This window comes from Anopheles coluzzii, chromosome 3 (assembly GCF_943734685.1).
Source record: "Anopheles coluzzii chromosome 3, AcolN3, whole genome shotgun sequence".
Taxonomy (NCBI): domain Eukaryota; kingdom Metazoa; phylum Arthropoda; class Insecta; order Diptera; family Culicidae; genus Anopheles; species Anopheles coluzzii.
In genome coordinates, this window is record NC_064671.1 from 46,783,334 (window position 1) to 46,807,154 (window position 23,821).

The following is a 23,821-nucleotide window of genomic DNA, read 5'->3' on the forward strand; positions in this document are numbered from 1 at the left end:
AAGGGTGATGTTTACAATCTATTTCCTCTTAAAGCTTCCGTTCCTAGGCGTTTGTTTGTGTGTGTTGTGGCCGGGAGTGGCACAAAGTGGCGGTTCAGCCCGATCGGTTTCTCAATTTCCAGTGTTTAATTTCCATTCATTTTCACGGTTGATTTCTCTACATCTTCGTACGCCGTTTAGTGTACGTTTTAAGAATGCACACACTCGTTTTGGTATTATCTCAACAACTAAAACTAATGGAAGAAATGGAGTCATGGTCGCACCAACCATTCTAAGGGTATCTGTAGACGAACTTGGATGGAAAGTGCTTTGTGTGGGTATTGATTGGTTTGCGATTGTGCGATAGTGCTCGAGAGTGGGCAAATTTTCCGCACCCCTGTGTTTTGGTACCTGATGTCGAAATTTGATTGAGTTTTGGAAAAGTTGAACAGCCGGAAAAAGTGAAACTCCTCATCCTCGACCTAATAATTGAATGAAGATTTCACTCGCTCACTCACTCACTTACACTCACTCTCGATCGTGGGTTGATCTTGTGTGCATTATGAATGCTGTGTGTGTGTGGGGAGGGTTGTGAAATTATCTCATTAGTGCTCCAAACCGGATCGTTTAATCAATTCGTCGGACTTTTTCCATACAGCCACGCACCGTTCGCCCGTGGTATGATGGTTGGCAAATGACACATATAGGTGAGCGATGTGAATGGGCGCTGTTGCTAGGTGTGTACGAGGATCGTGTCGCTCGGCTCGAGTTGGGCCCTTTTCGTTTCGTTTTCGAGCGCCAAATTTCGTTGAAGTAAGCTCATTCTGACGAGACAATTTTTAACGCTTATTTGGTTTTGCCTCTTGGTCTTTTTTTCCGCTGTAAACACACATTTCGACCGTTCGTTTGATCGTACACTAACACGCAGACACGCAACCACACAACTGCTTAACCCCTCTCTACATCAAACTGGCAACGACAGCATCAATGAGTGTGCATTAATTTTCCAATTATGTTGCTGATTATTTGTTTTAGCTCAGTGTGTGTGGAAATGCCCCTCCAATCCTCTACTGAGCTCCATTCATCCTTTCCCTTCTCGCTTTTTGGCTAGCAGAGCTCCGTCAACTGAAGGTGTCTAATTGAAGGGAACACGTCGCATGATGATCGCAAACGATCTTCAATCCGACCTGGGGACTGACGGTGCCGCGCAGTGTTGTGGCGGTGCAGAAGCCACCCAACCCCTTCCAGGGCCTTCCATCCCACTCACCCTGGCCACCCCAGCAGAAGGCACGCATGCATTCGCGGTCAACCGTGGATGATTTATGGGTTTCGGCTGCAGGCGAGCGGGTGAAGCACCGGGAGGTGGGTAGCCTTTGATCGTCATTCCCGGGACATGCCGGGACGGACCGGAAGATGATGATACGGTCTTACGATTGAAAGACGTTTCCATCGGGCGAGGCAAAAGGCGAGAAAGCGTGAATAGGGAAGATAGCGCACCGCGCAGCAAGGGATTGCTGATGTCCATCCACGGGGCCGTTCCGCTGATGGCTGACGGTAGGTGAAATTGGTGGTTGGGGCACGATCGTACCAACGCATCGCGGTGCCTCTTTTGCCCTTGATGGGCAGTCAGATGAGAAGCAAAAGCTCCGCAGCAATTACAGACCGACTTGTTGATGGTCGTCTTCGATTCCCCCACCCCTAAATCTCCATCGAAACTGTTTAGAACAATACTGTTCCGGGGTGAATGTTTAAATTTTACAGGCCACCCCAGCCAATGACAACAATAATCATTTATCATTATAGACGCACCGGTATCACCACAGGCACACACACGTTTTGCGCAACAAATGATTTTCATCGAGTGTGGCGGCCTGGCGGGGCCTGTTGGCCGATTTTTTCACTTTGCTTTCCTTTGCGCGTTCGTATTTCGTGGTGGATGGAGAAAATAAATAAATAAATAAAACTGCTATGTCGCTTCCGGTGCGCAACCATGGGAAGAGACGATGGCGGCAGTGCTTGGCGAGTGTTCCTTAGAGACATTTAGAGTTTCTTGCTCAGGCGGACCCGTACACCCGAGGGGGCCCCTGGCCCTATGTATGTTTAAAAATAAATGCGCCTTTTTTTCTCTTTTTGTTTTTCCAAAGCGAGCGAAGTTTCACACACCAGCAGCAGCAAGAGTCTCAACAATTTTACCTAAAGTGACGCTTTTCCATGCGTGAAGCACCGTCTGGGCTCGGTAAAGAACCGGGCCCGTGTCGGGTTATTTATTTTTCCCGTGGCACATTTCCACCGTCCACCCGGGTGCGAAAAGAATGTGAAACGACGCACGCTGTATGGCAAAACATAGTCGAAAGAATCATATGCATTCTTTATTATTTCTTTTTTCGGCGAGTAAATTATATGCATTGTACATACGCGTTAACTGTAAAGCAGTTGTCGGCACTGTTTTTGAAGGGTATTTGAGGTCTGGGACGGGCCGGGCTGGTACTGTGTTAAAAATGGTCGACTAATGATGGCGTGTGAATTTATGAATTGTAACAATATCGTAAAAAATTGTTTAAAAAAATCTACGAGGATAAAACAGTGTGAATAAGGGCGATAGTGACACTTTTTTGTCCAATTTAGGGTAATTTTTTTTAGGGTAAAAAAACACCATCTCCGTTCGATAGTTACCTCGTTTTGTCTTTCTTTGCCTCTCTACCTGCATATCTGTACTAAATCGAAAGGAAGGATTTAAATAATGATCGCATGAGATCCACCCCAAATCAGATCATAAACCGCATGCTGAATCAAAATGCGTGCACGGGCCGGCCTCTCTAAGGAGCGATTAAAGTATAACAAGGTCAACGTGTTGCGTCCAGCACCATGTGTGTGCGCGTTTATCTATCTTGCCGTCTTACCGTGCCACAGACGGGGTAACTATTTTCTCACACGGACGGACATCGACACAATTGCTCCGCGTGGCCCGTATCTATCATCGCTCTGCGTGGCGCTCGAGAGTCGCTGGAATGTTATTAGTTTGTTAGCACACTTGGTACACAGCGGGTCTGCCGTGCAAACCAAGCATTTGGGCTCAATCCCCAATAACAACAACAGTGACACTATCTGATACGACCAACTCAAGCAGTTCGCTCTCTATGGCGCGTTGTAAGCGTTTGGCCTTATCGGGGTCACTTTACTAAACGCCTGCACAAACAGTACCCCGGGGAAGTAGGGAAGTGATTTCTCCCGTGTGATGATGTCTTGCTCATAGATGGTTGCGTACAGTAGTAGGGGAAGGGGGTTGTCAGATGATAAGGATTGGGCCAAAATTTGCCAAACTGTGGACAATACAGATGGTACGCTTAATTGGGTGCTATCTCACTTTCTCGTTCTCTCTGTAAAAGCGCTTGGAAGCTACCTATATCTACAGCAGCAACAATATTGTGTCGTCTCCAATGTCCAATGATTCAGTAAACAAATTTGTGATAACCAACAACACGGTTTGAGCTCGAAGCAAATGCACTGAGATTCGATCGATCGATTCGTCAACGACCCCCGGTAACAATAATGCCCCATTATCGCGTGACTGTCCTACCGGGGGCGAACTTCCGACGTGCGGCTTTGAGCTGCTTGCGGCGGACATGCAATCCGAACGTATCACTCCTTATCGCACACGTCCTCCTGGGGGGCTCAACCGAACCGAATTCATTGAATGTTGTTTCCGATTGTTTGACCAGTGGCTGCCTCTCTGGCTTGCCGTGCGCTTCTTCCCGGTAAGGCCATTGAGTTGCCCAATATTGAATTGCGCTCATTGATATGCAGCGGAAAGCGGCATTAAAATAAAACAAACAAAACGCTAACACAACACACAGGAACAGAGGAAGGTCTTCTTCCCCTTGCCGCCAAGCCCTCTCACAATGCACCCGCCTCTGCTCGCGGTTTAGGCGTTTCTGAGGATTGAACGGTATTTTGCTGGAACAAACCAACACACGGGGTGGGAGACCGACCCGTAAGCGTGTATGCTTAACGGGCGCTGCTGAGAAGGAAATGGTCTCTCGCCCGGGCCAGTAGCGGCGAAGCTTTTAGCATCGAAAAGGTTTCTTTCCTTCCTTCTGTTCGTCTGTAGCTGTGTGTGTGTGTGCGCGCGAGGAACAGTGGCGGCACACTTGACCGGCTCCTTCATTCCCTTCGTTGATCCGCGACCGTTGGCACCGATGACCAAACGGATTTGACTGGAAACTATTTTTGATTATTCTGTTTTGATTTCCGTTCGGTGGCGATGAAATGAATTGGCCTGTCTGGTGCGCATCGCGTTCTAGTGTGAGCGCCTTTATGCCCCAACACCACACCCTGTTTATGCTCAATGGCCACGCGGTCAAAGATCCTGGAAGTCGTAGTGTCCCTGCTGTGTGATTGTGCCGGAAGAGTCGTGAACATCGTGTGTCTGTGTCGCTAATATGCTCAATGTTCTTGGCTTCAAATGTGAGAGTTTCTTTGGGGCTTTTAGAGTCATCTTTTTCGCTTATTGTGTTCTTTTGCTTAGCCATTTCGGTGACGCATTTACCTTCATCAGTTGCAATGTTTTAATTTTATGTTTTTTTTTCTTTTCTCTCTCTCTCTCTTTTCACAGATCTATCCCGATCCCGAGTCCGAGAAGGCCATCATGGGCTCATTGGTATTCTGCATTCATCACAAGCAAGGCTGCAAATGGTCTGACGAGTTGAGGAAATTGAAGGTGATTATTGCGACAGTCTTTTACGTGTTCGTTCGTTCGTTCGTTCGTTTTTGTTCCCCCGAGTGTATCCGCTCACGTATGCAAACCAGCGCTTCAGGGAAGTGTGTTTTTCTCCTCTATCTCTTCATTCGGGATGATCGAATGAAAGTGCACAAACACTCTGTGGAGCGCTGTATAAGAGCTGCAGAAGAAATGAAGAAAATTGCTTAGGAGAGAGCGAGCTCCACACGAAAGACGCACGGCGGCGCGCTCGCTCGATTAGAGCAGCTTAGCGTACCTCTTACTACCTTGCGCGCAACTAGCAGTAATCCGCAACTGTGAGAATGCGTGCGCAGGCGGGGTGCCATGGGAAACAGGTCTTCCGCCTGCGCGGGTCAGTACTGCGCGCGCGTGGCTGGTGACCCTGTATGTTTCTCCGGCACACAACACAACACACAGCCCACAAGAATCGAATCGTTTCGTGTGGCGGGTCGGCCTTTCGAATTGTGCCCGTGTGCTTAAGTTAATTAATCGTTGCTCTTTTGTAGCGCGAGCCGGCCTACGCAAACGTTTGCGTTTGTTAGAAATCCACCATCGAACGCCCTTTTATATAAATGACGACTTCAGTGATGTTTGTCGGAGTTGAGTTTGCTTGAGGAGGACTAGCTAAACCATAGATGATATTGACGACATGCACACTTACCTTTCATTTTTCTAATACGTTTCTCCCTCTCTTTTTTCTTATTGCTCCCTCCAGGCACATCTGAATACCTGCAAGCACGATGCCATCCAGTGCCCGAACAAGTGCGGCTCCCAGATACCGCGCGTAATGATGACGGACCATCTGGCGTTCACCTGCATCCTGCGCCGTGCCATCTGCGAGTTCTGCAACGTGGAGTTCACCGGCATTGGGCTGGAGGAGCACGCCGGCACCTGCAGCTCGGAACCGATCTACTGCGAGTCCAAGTGTGGCACGCGCGTACTCCGCGGCCGCATGTCCATCCATCGTGCCAAAGACTGTGCCAAACGTTTGCGCCGCTGTCCGCACTGTGGCCGCGAGTTCTGTGCCGACACGCTGGCCGCCCATGGCGCTACCTGTCCGCGCAGCCCCATCCCCTGTCCGCAGCGGTGCGACGCGGGGCCGTTCGCGCGCGCCGATCTCGATGCGCATCTGCGCGACGAGTGCAAAGCGCTGACGGTGCCGTGCACGTTCAAGGAGGCCGGATGCCGCTTCAAGGGTCCGCGCCACCTGCTGGAGGCGCATCTGGAGGCGAACACGTCCGCGCATCTGTCGCTGATGGTGGCACTGTCGGGCCGGCAGGGACAGCAGATCAACATGCTGAAGAGCGCCATGGCGAAGCTGAGCACCAACTACACCGGCACGCTGCTGTGGAAGATCACCGACTGGTCGGTGAAGATGCAGGAAGCGAAGACGAAGGACGGGCTGGAGCTGGTGTCGCCACCGTTCTACACCAGCCAGTACGGCTACAAGCTGCAGGCGTCGATGTTCCTCAACGGCAACGGGCCGGGCGAGGGAACGCACGTGTCCGTGTACATCAAGGTGCTGCCGGGCGAGTACGATGCCCTGCTCAAGTGGCCCTTCTCGCACTCCGTCACCTTCACGCTGTTCGAGCAGGGAACGCTCGGAAGCGGCGGCGGCGGCCAGGGAGGCGTCGCGGAATCGTTTGTGCCAGATCCGACGTGGGAGAACTTCCAGCGTCCATCGACCGAGCCGGATGCGCTCGGGTTCGGCTTTCCACGATTTGTTTCCCACGAGCTGCTCAACAGGCGCCCGTTCGTGCGGGATGACACCGTGTTTCTGCGCGTAAAGGTCGACCCAAGCAAGATAGTGGCAGTGTAAGAGGGAGCAAAGGCAAAAGAGCAAAAGTCCAATGATGTGTACATAGTATAGATAAACTTACACCTGTTTCCATCTACGTTCGAATCTAGTGCCGTTTGCATCGAATCGCAAACCGCCTGCTTCGAATCGCATGCCACTACGATCGAATGCGTGCACCCATGGTTGAATCGCGTGCCAGTACGGTTGAATCGCGTTCCACTATGGTCGAATCATATGCCACTACGATCGAATCGTGTGCCGCTACCATTGGATTTTTGAAAGCAAGAGCATAGTAAACTGTTTGTTTACGTTTGAAAGCTGTTTCCTTCTTCGCCGACGGCATTTCATTTTTAAAATACTAATAAAAGGGATTTATTCTCTGATTATAGGTAAACCCGACGAATATTGGTTGAAACCAAGGATTTTACCATCAACAACGAACACCGAATGTTAGTTGAAAACAAGGGTTTTACAATCAAGAAGGGACCACGATATTCGTCGATAACAAGGATTTTACGTGTAATCAGTGAAAAACTGCCTTTTATTTGTACTATTTTACAATCGAAATGCCGTCGGCGAAGAAAGATATAGCTTGCAAACGTAAACAAACAGTTTACTATGCTCTTGCTTTCAGAAATCCAATGGTAGCGGCACACGATTCGATCGTAGTGGCATATGATTCGACCATAGTGGAACGCGATTCAACCGTACTGGCACGCGATTCAACCATGGGTGCACGCATTCGATCGTAGTGGCAAGCGATTCGAAGCAGGCGGTTTGCGATTCGATGCAAACGGCACGAGATTCGAACGTAGATGGAAACAGGTGTATATGCGCGCACACTCACCCCCACCTCCTTCCAAGAATCTGCTTGGTCCACCTCATCCCCAACCACATTGTACATAGTTGTCCCGTTGACCCCGTCAGACAGCGTAACAATCATCCTCATCCTCCCGCCTTAGTCATTCGTGTGGGCCAAATCGGGTAGTTCTCTCCCGGCGAGAGAAGCTGCTACGCGATGGCGCACGCACTGGGGATTGGCCGCAGGGCGCTGGTTCGCGCTCCGTTTCCGTCGGCCGGAATGGAGCGGGATACTGCGCCCCTGGACCCAGGGGACAGTCTCCAGGACCGTTTGCTTGTAAGAGAACACGGTGTACCAATCACACTAAAAACGAAAATCAGCTTCGAAATCTCATAGTTGCTTGTAAGGACACGAACAACGCGTCTACACGGCGTGGAACACTTTAGAATAAGTCTAGTTGCGTAGGCAAAGCGTAGGCGAGCGAGTGCAAACAGGGGAGGGGAAAAATCACAAGAAAACAAATTGTTTCGATTACTTTGTACAGCAAAAAACGGCAAAAGTTTGGGGCAAAGTTTTAATCGCAATCAAAAAGCTTTCAATAATGACTACAAAAGCAGCGTTATGCGCAACGTTGTGTCTTTGTGCAAGATACAATATAGTACACCTTTCGGCTAGCAGAAACCTGAACTGTTTGCTTGTATGATAGTAACTTACTAGTAGAGTAGAAGCAAATTATGCCTATTAAATCGCTCTCTGTCGTCTTCTGATTGACGGCGATCGTCAATACTGAAAGACGCGCTTGACACAGAAGCATCAGCTCAGCGTGCAACTCTTACTAATCGTAACACTTTTCTTCTGATTCGAGTCATTAGCTTTAAGGTGTCAATAGCGGTGAAGCATTTAGGTACTTTTCTGTTGAAGAAAACACGATCGAGAATGCTGTAAACCGTTCAACAGTAGTTAGTTAGTAAGAAGTAAGCTCTTTTGTTTCGTTTCATTTTTCAGTTCGTTATAATTTCACTCATTTCAAATGGAGATTGCAGCCTTGGCTAAGGGAAGACACTGGCCTCACAGTGCTACTCTCTTCCCCACGCAGCAAGGCAAGCAAATCCAGCCCATTTAGCTAGAAAACCATTTCTGTCGCACAGTAAGACTCATCCAAGGCGTGCTATGTCGTGCGTCGGTAGGGTTAAGTTGATGTTAAACTAAATACCGGTAGACCATAAGAACGTGTAAAAGCATTATCAATTCGGGTAGTATATTCGTTACGTTAGTCATTACAAAGATCAAACCATACAAAGCTCGAAATACAACTGAGTGTGTACAATTGACTGATTTAAGTAAAAATGAAAAAGTTTTGTGTGTTTTTTTTTTTTATTTTTAAGCATTTTTAATTATATCACGTGTGTAATATTTGGTGTTGGTGATGATGCGCGGGTTGTTCGAGTTGACCCGGAATCTACAAGTGGAACGATTCTGGTAGGTGCAAGAAAGCGATTCCGACCCGTTGGTGATGAAGAAGGTTCAGGAACCGACCTAAAGCTGTTGCAAAAGTGAGTCGGAAGCGTTTAAGCTTTCTTGAACATTCTTATCATTGAAGCCACATGAACACGTAACACCCACGGGTTGGATTAAACCTAATTTGGCCCAATCCGACCCGAACTCGTTACACCAACGAAACCGGCTCTGGACCAACGGCTTCGGTCCAATAAAGACAGGATTGAATGACAGCGTAAAAATATGAATCTATCTTCTCGAAAGTGTGGAAGCGAACACCCGATGTTATTGCAAAATTGACATGCATAACGTTGTGGAGCATTTGTTGGTCCCGTCCCTCTTATACACTTTGGTACCCTCTTATACTCCATCTTATACATGAGATCCGGAGCCGGCTCCGAAATTGTCTGGAGCCGGTCGGAGCCGGCTCGGGCTTCGAAGGCGTCTTGCCCTTCACTTCTATGCACCCACTAACAGACAAAAGTTGTTAATAAAGTTCATAAGTTACTGTTGGTTAGTTTTTTTTATTTGATTTGCAGTGCAATAAAACTAATATCAAATAGATGAAACATGCATTCAATAAATTAAAACGATTTTTATCTAATTCCCGGTATTTTAGTTCATCTCATCTTATAAATAATAAATAAGTATTTTTTAAAATGTGAGTCAAACTTCAAATAATAATTTATAATAAATTAGGAATTATGAGTAGAAGTGATACACAATACATTATGGTTGGTTGGCCTTTTACATGAAAGTATATATTTTATTCACAATCACTTTTTTACAAGAAAAAAGCTTTTCCTTTCTTTTAAGCCCGCATTATGATTTGAACATGTGAACAGATAAATGAAAAAAGACAATAAATTTACAGCTTTTTCCTACACCCACTGGAGTGTTATTGATTGAAAACAGTATCCCTGACTGGTACGATAAAACACATAACTTACTATATCTAAACATCAATCTATAAACTTACTCTCTGGTTTTAGACATTTAGTGGACAATCCTTTTTTTAAGGTGATTTTATCCTTACTGCTTTAGTATTAGTTCTGAGAATACATTACCAGGGTCTGGATGAACCGGACGATCCCAGCCCGCTCGTACCGCCGAAGCTGAACGATTGTGTTGTTGTGTTCATCGAACGTACAACCTTCCTCGTTTGTTCTATCCGACTAAGCAAGTCCATTGCATGGGGCAGCAACGGTTGAATGGTGTGCAGCTCCAGCACAGTTACATTTTCCAAATTCACCGTATGCGACCCTTCACTTTTGATGAAGTTTTCCACCGTGGTACGCAGCTTAGCGCAGCGCACATCGTAGATATCCTTGATGAGCGTTTTGATGCCATCGGACGAGGGAACGTCTTCCGGTGCGGTATTGAGAATCAATTTAGCTTCCACCATATAGTTGGGGCTGGGCATTTTGGTAAAGGTACTGCAAATGATCGCATCGTGTGTAAGCAAAATCGTTGCGGGCACCATTGACGGAATACTATACCTGATGCGTTTCTCCGTTTCCTTAATATCTTCCAGCAGATCAATATCCATCCAGTTCGGTGCTACGATGCGACACTTTTGTTGTTGCCGAAGATGTATTCCCAGCCACAGCGGTACATAAAGCGGCGTGCCTCCTCGGAATGGTTCGATGGTGCCCGATATGAGATAGATGGAATCATGGTTAAAGTTGGGTATCACACTAATTAGGGAGTTTTCACCGATAAACTCTAGCTCGGCCGGTTCCATCTGTTGCGCTCCTGCACGTTCCAATCAAAACACTGCAGCACAGAGCATTTTGCGCGCTTTTGTGACATCACGTCTGTAATGTCAGGAGCTTGCTGTCCAGTGTGGCCAGATTATTTTGGCGGTTTTCGGTAGGCGCATCAAAATTTTATCGGTAGTTTTCGGTAGGTTAAAACTTAAACTTAGAAGAAGTCACGGCGAAAAAAGTGTTAAGCGGGATGGGAGGGGGTGCTAATGCGGAAAATGAAAGTTTCATCTCACGAGAATATGCATCCTTTATTTAGGATATGGATTAGAATGGGTTCAGCGGTTAGACAAATGAAGATTTTTCTGAAGTGTCGATCTGAAAATTGGAATTGTAAGCCAAAGAAGGACTAAGATGCATATTTTTTTTGTGGTGACAAGTTCTTTTTCTCGGGGCTCCACGCGACCGCTTAGGACCGCAGTAGTGCTCCTTGGATACGATTTTATCGTACGTGCTGTCATTTCATTTTCGCTGGATTATTTAGATTGATTTAATTGTTTGTCCTCCAAAATAATTCCCCCAAAATAATCCAAAATAATAACTAAATTAATTGAGATATATATATATATATATATATATATATATATATATATATATATATATATATATATATATATATATATATATATATATATATATATATATATATATATATATATATATATACATATATATATATATATATAAAGTAAATGGCCGAGCAAGGTGGCCTTATTACTTAATACTACCCTAAAACTTAAATCTAGCAATACATAGCTTAACAGTGACCTAACAAATGCATTACATAACGCACAGTATAGTAAACAGTTTAAAAATGAGTCGCGAGATGCGAGTCAAAATTATCATAATTAGCGTTAAATTTAAGAGCAATCGCAGTCATGGGATCATTTTCACTATAAGCACGTCTAGCCAGTTGGGTTTTAAGTAGTCAATAGTTACGAAATGTTCTAGAGGGTACATTTAAGTTAATTCTAGTTAGTAGTTCGGGTGCGTCACTCTCACCTAAAATTAGCTTAGACATAAATTTCTGCTGAGCTACTTCTCGTCTCCTTTCCAGCGTCTCTAACCCAAACAGTAAACACCTAGTTTCATAAGACGGACGAGGATCAAGATTGCGACACGGGGTAAAACGCAGGACAAAACGTGTAAACTTTCTCTGTACTGACTCCAATTTTTTGGACCAAAAGCTGGATGAAGGAGACCATACTACAGGACAAGACTCAAGCAGTGGACGAACAAGAGACTTGTACAACATTAAAAGGCAGTGTGGGTCGGAAAATTCTCTCGATTGTCTGCGAATGAAACCTACCATTTTGTTGGCCTTGTCTAAAATATCGGAGTAGTGTTGATGAAAATTCAATTTACAGTCTAAGGTAACGCCTAAGTCCCTAAAAGTCTGGCAGCGTTGCAGTATGGTTCCAGAAATATTATAGTTATGGGTTATGGGACAGACAGTTCGGTGGAACGACACACACATACATTTATCGACAGATATTACTAGGTCATTTTTCTCACACCAGTCGGAAAAGCAGTTCACAGAACTTTGCAGGGAGATAACATCGGATGCTTCACGGATTGGAAGGAATAGCTTAAGATCGTCAGCGTACAATAAACATTCAGAGTTGCTAACAGCCGAAGTAACATCATTGAAAAAAAGTGAAAAGAGTAGTGGTCCCAGGTTGCTACCCTGTGGAACGCCAGAAGAGCTCTCAAACACGGTAGAAAAGAAGCAATCAACTTGTACGCGGTAGCTACGAGCTGTTAGGTAGGATCTAAACCACTCCACCATGGAAGCAGAGAACCCAAGACGTTCTAGTTTATGTATACGTTCTAGTTTATTACAGTGGAGCGCCGTTTATCCGGGCTTCTCGGGACTTGACTTCGCCCGGATAAGCGAATAACACGGATAATGGGTCAAATGATATATTTTATCACCAATTCCTGGTTATGTTTTGGAAATTTCTCTTATTTTTTGATAAATATAACTCAGTGTTTATTAACTTCATGTTTTTCGAAAGAGAATTTTTAAAATTTGCCATGAATTATAGCGTTTTTTGTGATGACAATGTGCTCTTATAACCGCTTTTTCAAATATCCTCCTCATAACGCAATGTTTTTTGTATTGAACTGTCATTTCTCAACAGCACGGATAAACGGAAAGCCGGATAAAAGGTACCCGGATAAACGGCGCTCCACTGTATACAGCAATTATCCGCAGTACGCGATACTCGATATATGCGAATTCGCAGTACGAGATTGCTCTAAATTTGACAGCTCCATGTGTTTTTTACAAATATTTTAATACTTTGAAATATTTTTTGCTCTTTTTGAGTTTCCTTAATGTTCTTTTTGCATTTTGCATTAAATTTGTGCAAAAGATACCTGTTTTACAACAAAAAACTTTAATGCAAAACTCTGTGGCGATATTTTTCAACCCTCGAACTGGTAGTGTAAACTATTTTTCCATACAAATCCGCTATACGCGAAAACTCGAGATACGCTATTGCGCTCGGTCCCGTACGATAGCGTATATCGGATAATGACTGTATATATATACATCGGTATTTCTGGTCACTTTGCCCACAAGGGCAAGGCGAGCTTTTTGGCGGCCACCGTCGCAAAACCGTCGCAAAACGTCAAAACCGGCGTCGCATGTACTGCAAACCGACGTCGCCAGCGAGCGAAACTCGCAACGATTTCGAGGCGCTGGCGACGGTTGCTTTTGACGTTTGGCGACGGTTATTGACCTTTCGAGTGAGCTTTTGCCCTGCGGGCCAGTGTGGCCAGATTATATTGGTAGATTTCGGCAGGAGCTCTGTTGAAAACGCAACCATTTAACCAAAGTGAGTGTATATATCAGGTGGGCTTATGGTGTTCTTTCTCCCCAATACATCGACACACAATTTGACGGTTTGCTCCATAACAAAATCTAGTATGCCTTGAAGTTTAAACAAAATCTCGCAAAAATTGTATGTGGTTTTGCTCAGGCGTAGCACAAAGAAAGAAGCCAAAAAAACCTACGCGACGGCCAGTTCTTGGATTAAAATGATGATCTGAAGATTACTGGATAGCAACCCTAGTGCCACAAATCCACTAAACGACCACTAAATGGTTTCTAAACGACTCAAGTTCTCTACCTAAACGGAATATAGTTTAGCAGACTTCGTTTAGCAGACGGCAAACGACTCATGCATTCTAAAAATAGCTGGTGGCGCTATCTGTTGGAGGGATACCCCCACCAGTTGAGCTTCATCGCTTGGAGGAGAGCTTTCTCATTTCCTCTGTACTTTTGTATGGTTTCGCATTGAAGTTATGCATCGCTAGAACTAGAATGGCGATACGATTGCTTAAATACTAAACTCCAACGGAAACCACCAGCACTGAAGAAAGTGAAATTTGAGTAATGATCGTTGGTGTTGATACCCGCGTATCTGACCACACGACCATTCATATAGATTGTTGCTCAGAAAGTTAGAAGGCTATATTGGTCATGATAAGATAAAACTTGTCGATACACATTGCAAGAAAAGGATAGAAATATAATGATGAGTTGTAATACGCCATCTATTGATCAAACCAATGAAGCTGTGGAGCTTTCATTTTTTTTCTATTGTAAAAGGTGATAAAATTACTGAAGATAATAACGGAAGCATGAAGTTGTTTCTTGCTCGAATGTTCAACTCGATCTGTCTCCATCTTTATTGTTCTTCTTCATTGCGTTCGACAATTGTCAGTGTGACAGCAGAATCAAGGTTCTTAATGGTTGACTTATGACGTATGAGACGTATATGAAACTAAGGTAACATTTACATAGTTTACACTATGGATATTAAATTTTCCAGCCGTTTAAGCTTAATCTGTGGCGCTTGGGAACAACACAGTTCCCTAGCAAAATCTGATATATAGGAAACGATTATTGAATCCGTTCAGTCAACGAGCAAGGAGAAGTGTACCAAGCGAACCAATTATGAATTTATACTGAAAGTGAGGAATTTATCAGAGTGCCAGTGCATATGTCCTTTGCTCCTGTTCAACAGACCATCGAAATATCTCAAATATCGAGTAAAATTGTGAAAATTTTGGATAAAGTTAGTAGTGAGTCCATAGAAAATTCATCAAAGCATCCAGTTTGTTATGGATCTAACTGTCAAACCAGGGTTTCTTCCTATTTTCGTTTTTAGACGTCAAATTGCACTGGATAAGCCCACCTGATATATCAACTAATTTTGCATTTAACCTTTGTTTCTATGACCAAAAATACACCCCCATCTTTATGATCACCTACCCGGGTAGGTCATACATTTTGTATGAGAAATTGCTCTTTTGCGTGGTAAATTGATCATATCTTATGTTTTAGTTATTGAAATAACTTCAAATTTTCAGGAAAGCTTGAAGTTAGCTGTATCTTGGGGGCCGCCTGTATATGAAAAATAATTAGGAAAATCCCTTTTTTATACTGGAAAGAACAAAGTTTTATGCAGTGTTTGGATTTCTATGTATATATTGATTTGAATTATATTATGGCATGAATTATGGGATTATGGTAACGGGATTAGAAACAGACAACACTTGAAGGCTACAATATAAACAAGGAACTAGATGAGGATTAACTGAACTATGTAATGAATTGTACAAATGATCTCAAACAGACAAGTGAATAAACTTTAGCAAAGTGAAAGTTCAACCGTCTACACGTTATTTTCTTATTCCCAAAATATCTCAAGTTTTCCTCTAATTTCATACCCGGTGTAATTTTCTACAAGCAGCTTTCCTGAAAATTTAAAGTTATTTCAATAATTAAAACAGAAGATATGATCAATTTACCATCCAGAAATGCAAACTCCCATACAAAATGTATGACCTTCCCGGATAGGTGATCATAAAGATGAGGGTGTATTTTTGGTCTTAGAAACGAAGGTTAAATGGTTGCGTTCTCAACAGTGCTCCTGCCGAAATCTGCCAATATAATCTGGCCACACTGGCCCGCAGGGCAAAAGCTCACTCGAAAGGTCAATAACCGTCGCCAAACGTCAAAAACGACCGTCGCCAGCGCCTTGAAATCGTTGCGAGTTTCGCTCGCTGGCGACGTCGGTTTGCAGTACATGCGACGCCGGTTTTGACGTTTTGCGACGGTTTTGCGACGGTGGCCGCCAAAAAGCTCGCATGACCTACGGACCAGTGTGGCCAGATTATATTGGCAGATTTCGGCCGGAGCACTGTTGAGAACGCAACCATTTAAATTTAATCCATTATTTTAACGATCAATTTCTTTTTACCCTACTAGCAAAAAGAATGAAAAAGTGTGCGTCTTTTATGATATGCTCCTTTTCTTCTTCGGTTATTATTACTCAGAGAGGTACACGCGTTTGTAACATAAACGAACATATAACTGTATTAACATAAAAGACGTTATTCTAACGTAAAAACGAAGACTGTTTCCCGCCGTTCCCTTTCCGTGCGCTATCCTTAATTGCCAGTTGCCAAGTGCCGGCGTGTTCGCCGGTCGACCCCGTTGACCGCGCAAACGATGACCCGGATGGATTGCACGCACACATCAACCGATGATCACTCACGCGCCAACGGTGAGTTACTAGTAGCAATCCATCCGCTCCAGGTTAGCTCACAACATTTTATAAACCAAGTTTGATGTGTTAAAGTTTTTCTCTTGATTCGGGTGCACCAAGTCCGTGTAAAGGAAGGGGTATAAGGAAAATACAATGAAACAGCACGAGCGAGCGTTCTTTTCAGTGAGAGCGCCTCGTGCATTTTAAAGGCATGCAATAGAGCGCATTCTTTCCGTGGTAGCGCTCCATCCGCCATTTTTAATTTTTAGCCCAAAACAACGGACTTCGGATCCGATCTTGGGCCGGACCCCCACCGTGTGTTTCTACTTTCCCCTCGCCTGAAAATTTCATTCTCTTTGTCTGTCGGATAAGCTTTAACCACCGACAGCGAGATTCAAATTCAAATTTAAATGATTTTCTTTGAAGAGCAATTCTCGGAATCCACGCAACTGACATTTCTACTTATTATGAACATTACATTTTAACGGATAAAAATAAAAAGTGCCAGGCAAACAAACGTGCATCAGCGCGATAAGTAACAAATGAGGTTAGCAATCCTTGAAACAGCATCCCAAGCGCCTCATAATAAGCTTAAACGACTGAAAAATCAAAATTCTGTGATTTTCGGTAGGTTAAAAAGAAAAATCGGTAGTTTTAGGAGGCTTATCTGTAAATCGGTATGCATATGAAAAATCGGTAGGAATACAGATAAATCGGTATTTCTGGTCACTCTGTTGCTGTCATCCCACTGCTGTCAGATTTGGACAGCAAATCGGTCAGAAAAAAAAAACAACATAAACAGTGGCCACCGATGCCACTTGTTGTTTTTTCGTGTTCGATACCTAATTTAATTCACTTTTAGCTGTTTTAATAGCTGCTTTTAGCAATGTCCGAGGCAAAAGAAATGCAGGATGACGAAAGGGAAGCTCTCATATCGATATACGAAGGAGACAGTGCCTTCAAGCAGGTGAACTCCGAAACGTACCAGTACAAAGTAGGTATCCGGCATCTCGTGCACTTTCCGGAAGAATGTATTTTTCTAAGACTCTATTTCTGTTTTCAGTACGGTGAAGAAGGTAACAAATCGTTTCTGCTAGAGATCTGTTGGACGGAAAACTATCCCAATGAGCTGCCCAGCTTCAATCTGGAAACATTCTACAACAGAAATCTGTAAGTGAAACAATGCCTCTTCAACGGGTCGTAGAAAGTTTTAACAACTGTTCCATGTTGTCACTCTAATGTTTAGCTCTCGTTCGGCGAAAGATTCGATTGCCTCCATCCTGAATGAAGAAGCGCAGCAATGGATTGGTTGTGGCATGACATACACATTATTTGAGTGCCTAAAGGATAAGCTGGATGAACTGCTGACGGATGAAAACTGTAATGCGGGTGATGGTCAGCAGATGATCATCGGTACCACCAACGCACGTGTGGAGGCTGAACAATCGAATAGCGATTCTGATGAAGAGGGCGTTGCGAACGAAGGGAAAGATGGTAAGAGAGATGCGAAACGGGAACATCTTACCAAAGCCCAGAAACGGAAACAGTGGGACCGTGTCGATAGCAAGGGTAACCGGCAGCGTGGCTGGAATTGGGTTGATATCATCAAACATTTGTCGCAGACGGGAGGAAAACCAGAATAGGGCAATGAGAAAAGGCTGGCCTATTTATGCATAGCAGTCAATGCTATGAACTGTGTAGCCCGTTGGAATGGAATAATATAGCTTAATAAAGTACTGTGAACGTCAAACACGCTGATATTACATTTGAATGATTGCAAAGGAAACCCGTTGTTTGTTTCAATTTGGAAAATTGTTTATTCTGTCCGTTTATGATCTAGAACTTGCAGCGGTATTCTTGCAATAATAAATCTACTATAGCGCTGATTGTTAAAATTGCCATATAGAAACTGCAACATAAGCTGACGGCAGAATGGCCCAAAAAGCGCCAGCAAGGCAAACGAATGAAACAAAGTGTTTAGCAGTACTGCAGTAAACTTTTTTCCTACTTTGTGCAACAGCGGTAGGATTCTAGAGTGTAAAGTTGCTATACCAAAATACTAATATAAGTTGGGAACGGTTGAATTGCGCTAATTTTCTGTTTTATCACAGCAGTGAAGCATACATTTGTAGACGGTTTGAGTTTTGGTTTTCGGTTCTCTGCTGCTATTTTTTTACTGATAAAATGCCGTTTAAAACTGTGCTAAAAGCCTAATGCATAAAAACGTGCTGCCTTTCTCTATCTTACTATCGCATGTCAGCTGTCGGCTCGATAAAAGTGTTTGGAACCTATCATAGAGGAATGACTAACAGTCTGCTGCTGTATTGGAGTTTCATTTAAAAAAAAAACCCAGAAACTCATCTGGTACCATTTTGATATTCTTAACTAACTTGCTTATTGCGGAATACGGAATAAGTGGCAATAAAAGCAATTGTTCAAAGTTTAATCGATTAATCAAATGCTTTTAAGCGGATAAAATTTCTTTTCTACGTCGTGTAGTAAAACCGGAGTTTGGGGATCGAAAAATGTCTTGACAAACGGCGTGTTCATTTGTAGTTGATATGATTAAAATTCCCTACACAGCTTGTTGTATCGTAAAATATGGAGTTCGAAAATGAATTTTCGTTGGCGTCGATGTTGCTTGAAACGCCTGGTGTTAAACTGTTGAGCTAACTTCAATCCTTCTTCTAAAAGTAATCTTAACGACGAACAATTCTATCATTTGCGTTTATCTTACGGATCTATGACCGTTCGCTTGCGTCAACTCGCTACTACACATTGCAGAACAATGGAAATAGTGCATTCGTCTAATTCTAAAATGCGAGCTACGGTTGCCGATGTGCTCCCATAGTTTGGTCCTAAAAAGGTGCGTGCGTGTCGTTGGGACGTGTTTTCCTTTCCGTCTGATCCGTCCTCCGTACTGACTAGAACAAAATGGTTTCGTTGTTATTTGTCGTTGTGTTATTCCATTCCGTTGGGTTTGCTGTGCTGTTCTTCCATCCGTTACCGTCTCTTTGGCACTCGGCTTATAATCCTGCACAATACAATCCTGATGGTAGTGCGATGGAGGACATAGGATTTTTGAGTGCCATTATTGTGAAAGCACGCGAAAGAGGAACGGACTACCCCCTCTCTACGAACAGCAGTAATCTGCGCCGAACGCTGGTACTAGATAGTTGGGCAGATAATGGCGATATCTTACGGCGGTCTATATCCTCCAATCGAGCCGATACTCATCGGTTTTGAGCAAATGCGCATGCACGTTCCATCCCTCGCACTGAGCCATGTTAAGGAATTCGTTCCACTTGTTTTGTATTTCCCAGTAGCGATCGCGCAGCTGGCTCTTGTCTTGCAAGTAGGAAGCAACGTAAAAGTAAGATTTTATAATATCCAGCGGTTTTACCGTGAAGTGCAGGTATACACCGACATAGTGGCGCGTTTCTGCTATAAGAAACTTGTCTCGCGAATCAAAACAAGCGATCAGGTTTTCCAGATCGTAGCAATTGCGATAAAACTCGGTGAGCTCCCGGACAGAGCATCCAATTTTCACCCGAGCCGTCAGTGTCACCGTTTGGCCGACGGTGACTCTTTCCAGCTTGTTGACTTGCTGAGGAGAGAGCATCATTCCGGATTTAAAGTACTCTTCCAGTGCGATTAAGTAGCGTGCTTCATTAAACGTTCGCAAGCAGACTGCCTTAACCGCCTTGATATTGGCGTAGATGTGAATCAGTGTCACAAAGGCAAATAAACCATATAACACCCTAGAAAGGACAAGCAAAACAATTAGTTAACCTTCGATTGGTGACTCAGCTGCAAGCAACTTACTTTTGATTTTGCAGGTACGTGAGAAGGAAAAGCCCTACAAAGGAGGCAATCAAATTGACACAAGTTTCCTGTGCGCTATCTTTCGATGCTACGTCCGCCAAGTTACCGCGTATGGCATGGTGTTGGGTAAGCGCGGATCTGGTCGCTCCACCCGCCACACCGACTATCGCTTTCATGGTAGTTGTTGCACAAAGTATGTACGTAGACGCCTTCGGATAGTACGGCAGCACGAACAGATCAATAGCCATCGCAACATCGTTCAGTATATCCGCGCGGATGCGCCACTTTTTCGAATCGATATCTAATTCCGAACTGTTATGGAAGTGGAAATGAAGGTTAAAAATAGCAACACGAAACACAATCTCCGCCGGGAGAAATGGGTCGTGTGAAATAACATGCTTGAGTGACATTGACATCGCATCGCAAAAATTAATAAGACAGAAAGCAGTGCAACCCTGCCAAGCTTACCCTTTCCACCAGGCGAACAGTATTCTACCCAAATGTCCAGTACCATCCTTGAGCACCCATGTAATTGTTGCTGAAAGTGGGTTGGCCGCATCGCTTCCGACTCCAACTCCTTTGAGGATTGCATGAGTTGTTAGCGTTCCTAAGCAAACGAAAGAGTGCGATTTACAGTGTTAAACACATTAAATTGCAAGGGAGTTTGTCATCACAGCCGCTACAACTTACCACTTATGGTGCTACAGAAAGCCTGCAACGTGTCCCACTTTTGGTATGATAAGTAGTCACTGCTCACACTGTCCGGATATCCAACAGGCAGGAAGAGATGCTGGAAAAACCGCTTTAAGCTGAAGCGCTTCCGTATCGATGGCCGTTCACCCTTAACTGTTACGCGAACGACAGTGTCTTGGTCTGGAGAGGAGGAAAAATTGCACGCGTTAATAAATAATAAACCAGCCATGGGAGGCTGCGCTGGGCCAAACTATCTTTGCTTACGATCTGGCGTGACGTAGAGAATTTCCTCTCCATTCGAGCAGTACTGTTCGCGGAAGTGGATTTTCATGCTGATACAAACGCAATCGCGTACGTAAAACACAATTCACCAGCGCAACGAAACATAAACTAACCAATCGATGAGGACGAACAAAACCTAGAACCAACTGGAGATTAGTTTTTCCTGCATGAGTACAGTACGGACAGCTCCATTTGTTGTTATTTTTTCTGCTGTTGACAACCGATTGCGATGGTGTGGTGACGACCAGGCGGACATCGTATTTGACATTTAGTGATTTTTTTAACTTGATAAAATATTGTAAAGAAAATGGTTTGAGAAATATTTCCTAGTTTTGCTGTAATGTCTTTGTTTGAAAAACGAAATTGATGAAAAATTGGATCGGGTTTTTTCCTTATTATTTTGAAACTAAATTTGGCAGTGGGAACATGTTGCAATCCAGGGGCAGGCAACACGATTCCACAAGTTTATTTTCGTTATTCAATTTCAACATGAAATGAATGTTTTTGCGCATGCGATTTTATCGGAAGGCGTTGCGATTAGTCGTCGGACGTTATCTGTCAAATCCCATAAACAACAGGTGACAGGCCTTCCGAAAAAATCGCATGTGAAAAAGCAATGATACGGGCCTAGGATGAGATTTTTATTGCCTATTACCCAGAACGAATCTCAAGCTATCACATAAAAACTAAAAAAAATGCAAAAAAGCACAAGTAAAGATGTGAAAACGAAAAAACAATCGAACACGACATCGAACATGGAAAATGTATGGAATTTGGCAGGTGTTTGTCTTATCTGCTCGATATGTCAGACGGTGCACCACCATACAGCTTTATACGTTTGTTCGAGATGGATGTCTTGTTCGATTGATGCCAGAGCACCGCCTAAGAACTGGACTGTTTTGCTGTACTAAAAGCTTATTATTCTGCAGTGACTAAAATATGACAAAAATAGTCAGTTCTTTCGGTCAAAGTTTTGGGTAGGCTTGATCATTCAGCGTTGTTGTGCCAAGGAACATGAAGAACATATGAAAAGTCTATGTAGAGGCCGTTAAAGGGATGTTCTTGACAATGCCGTCAGTAGTGTGCAATACGTAAGTCTGACCAAAGTTCCACTGGCTGTTCATATTCTCTCTAAATCGATTTAATTAGCGGATTGAATAGTAAGGGGCAAGTTGGAATAACTGTGATGCGCTAATTTCGTGAAGTCTCGTAGAACCTAGAAATGTACCGGTCGTGGGTTCAAATCCTGCACGCTATATGTGAGAAGTCATTTTTCGATCTATTTGAATCTGTTTTAACACATTTTGCATACGAGGGGTTGTTGTATGCACGAATAAATGGTTTTAACAACGGGAAAAGTATAGCACTATTCCAAATAATAGTCTCTGGTTCTCTCCATCTACCCCACCTTCTCTCTCACTTCTTATACTAAACGTAAATTTTCTTGATTTTTCGTTTTTCTTTGTTTTTTTTTCAATTGCATTCAACGGATGGCGAAACAACAAACATTACCACAACAAAAAGTTAGTTTACAACGATTCAAAGGACTCTATTTTTTTAAGTTAAAGCTTATTGTCAACAATTTTCTTTTTAATTCGTACCTTAACCTTAAACTTATAACATCGATATAACAAAAAAAAATTTCGTAACATTAACCAACTCACCGGTGTGCTCGGTTAATACTGGTGTCTCTAATACAAATTTTCGGGAACTCCCTTATCTCCCTCCCTTGATTTCAGGAATTTGTCTTATCCACGTATCACCGTATTTATTTTTTAAACTGCGCTTATACTGTGCGATGTGAATCTTATATAAGTGCAATTGAAAAGAATCAACAACAACAAAACAACAATCATGTCGCTTCAACATAATGCGAATGCAAGCCCAGCTCCAAAGGGATGCGCTTTCAAAGGAAACACCGACCCAGCATGGGGCACATGTCCCACCGGGTTCCGATGCAATAATTCAAAGGCAAGAATTTGCCATTGACACCACTATTTGTTTTCTCTTTTCCAAGCTTCGGTTTCCATCTCACTTTATCCCACTACCTACTTGGACATCAAACGATGGGTAGATCCCCAATGCTTGCATCTTCTATTTTTCAACGGTTGATAAAAATCGCTAGAAAAAGTACGATTAGAATTTGTGCCAGCACACACGACCAATTGCTGCACAGTGTGAAGTATGTTAGCAATCGGAAAACGTTTGCGGGCGCACATGATGATTTATCGCAAAGTTGAGTGAAAGCAATGAACCCGCCAGAAAGGATGCTAACAATATTACACGACGTAATAGGAGATTTATTTAGCGATCAATTGTATCGCAACGTTTGTGGAATGGGAAAGACTCGCACGCCTTGCGCTTGGGCGCATGCAAGGGCGCGGTGATGTTTGGCGTCGATGGAGACTCCTGTGGTGTTGTGGTTCAGTTAACCCTTATCCACAGGAAGTAGTGAACCTTTTTTTTGGGGTCAAGTTTATGGGTGATAACGGTCATTGGCCTTGGCTGTTATCAAAACCAGTAAGAAAAGGTGGACGATTTTACGTTGCTAGAAAGCGAAGTTGTGATATGGAGTAATGTGTAATTGTGCTGAAATTTAAATCCAATAAACGTTTCTGTAATATTGCCTCACAAAAGTACCCGTATTTTCTTCCACGTCTGTATATTTTTGCAACCAGTCCATAATTTCTAGATCAAGTCGATTAAGAACAGGGATCCAGTTTCCGGTTCCTACTAAGTGTGAGCGAATAAATGAAAGCAATCCACCCACTGCCACTGCCACTGGGGACACTGGAACAAAGACTGTGGCGCCTCCGTTCGAGTTAATGGAAGTAACAACAGCGACAATAGGATGAAAAAAAGCGAAAAAAAGTTCAG

General features: G+C 43.7%; 4 protein-coding genes across 7 annotated transcripts in view; 2 read left to right on the forward strand and 2 right to left on the reverse strand.

Annotated features, from left to right (window-relative positions):
- The window catches only part of LOC120957710 (TNF receptor-associated factor 4), a 29,823-nt gene extending 21,966 nt beyond the window's left edge, over positions 1-7,857 (forward strand). For 2 of the 4 annotated variants that reach the window (XM_040380044.2, XM_040380043.2), the window contains 2 exons: positions 4,592-4,696; positions 5,433-7,857. In XM_040380044.2, the coding sequence (XP_040235978.2) occupies positions 4,592-4,696; positions 5,433-6,536 (1,209 nt within the window). In that variant the 3' untranslated portion in view covers positions 6,537-7,857. Of the gene's footprint in view, positions 1-2,630; positions 4,444-4,591; positions 4,697-5,432 lie in introns of those variants that run through there. The other 2 variants (XR_007452560.1, XM_040380045.2) reach the window with 2 other exon arrangements.
- Positions 7,858-9,549: 1,692 nt separating this feature from the next.
- LOC120959126 (probable DNA replication complex GINS protein PSF2) lies at positions 9,550-10,606 on the reverse strand. Its single transcript, XM_040382292.2, has 2 exons — positions 10,314-10,606; positions 9,550-10,250 (listed from the first exon to the last, which is right to left on the reverse strand). The coding sequence occupies exons 1-2, from the start codon at positions 10,556-10,558 to the stop codon at positions 9,878-9,880; spliced, it is 618 nt and encodes a 205-aa protein (XP_040238226.1). The 5' UTR covers positions 10,559-10,606; the 3' UTR covers positions 9,550-9,877.
- Positions 10,607-16,917: 6,311 nt separating this feature from the next.
- LOC120957417 (RWD domain-containing protein 4) lies at positions 16,918-17,894 on the forward strand. Its single transcript, XM_040379621.2, has 3 exons — positions 16,918-17,138; positions 17,208-17,314; positions 17,391-17,894. The coding sequence occupies exons 1-3, from the start codon at positions 17,031-17,033 to the stop codon at positions 17,785-17,787; spliced, it is 612 nt and encodes a 203-aa protein (XP_040235555.1). The 5' UTR covers positions 16,918-17,030; the 3' UTR covers positions 17,788-17,894.
- Positions 17,895-18,223: 329 nt separating this feature from the next.
- LOC120957416 (RUS family member 1) lies at positions 18,224-21,171 on the reverse strand. Its single transcript, XM_040379620.2, has 5 exons — positions 20,927-21,171; positions 20,660-20,842; positions 20,438-20,576; positions 19,970-20,281; positions 18,224-19,905 (listed from the first exon to the last, which is right to left on the reverse strand). The coding sequence occupies exons 1-5, from the start codon at positions 20,991-20,993 to the stop codon at positions 19,353-19,355; spliced, it is 1,254 nt and encodes a 417-aa protein (XP_040235554.1). The 5' UTR covers positions 20,994-21,171; the 3' UTR covers positions 18,224-19,352.
- Positions 21,172-23,821: the final 2,650 nt, after the last annotated feature.

Coding starts and splice junctions, on each gene's coding strand:
- LOC120959126 (XM_040382292.2), bottom strand. CDS start 10,558: ATGGAACCGGCCGAGCTAGAGTTTATCGGTGAAAACTCCCTAATTAGT. Junction 10,251..10,313: donor GAAACGGAGAAACGCATCAG/GTATAGTATTCC, acceptor GATCATTTGCAG/TACCTTTACCAAAATGCCCA.
- LOC120957417 (XM_040379621.2), top strand. CDS start 17,031: ATGTCCGAGGCAAAAGAAATGCAGGATGACGAAAGGGAAGCTCTCATA. Junction 17,139..17,207: donor CCGAAACGTACCAGTACAAA/GTAGGTATCCGG, acceptor TTCTGTTTTCAG/TACGGTGAAGAAGGTAACAA. Junction 17,315..17,390: donor ACATTCTACAACAGAAATCT/GTAAGTGAAACA, acceptor TCTAATGTTTAG/CTCTCGTTCGGCGAAAGATT.
- LOC120957416 (XM_040379620.2), bottom strand. CDS start 20,993: ATGAAAATCCACTTCCGCGAACAGTACTGCTCGAATGGAGAGGAAATT. Junction 20,577..20,659: donor TTTCTGTAGCACCATAAGTG/GTAAGTTGTAGC, acceptor TCGTTTGCTTAG/GAACGCTAACAACTCATGCA. Junction 19,906..19,969: donor ACGTACCTGCAAAATCAAAA/GTAAGTTGCTTG, acceptor TGTCCTTTCTAG/GGTGTTATATGGTTTATTTG.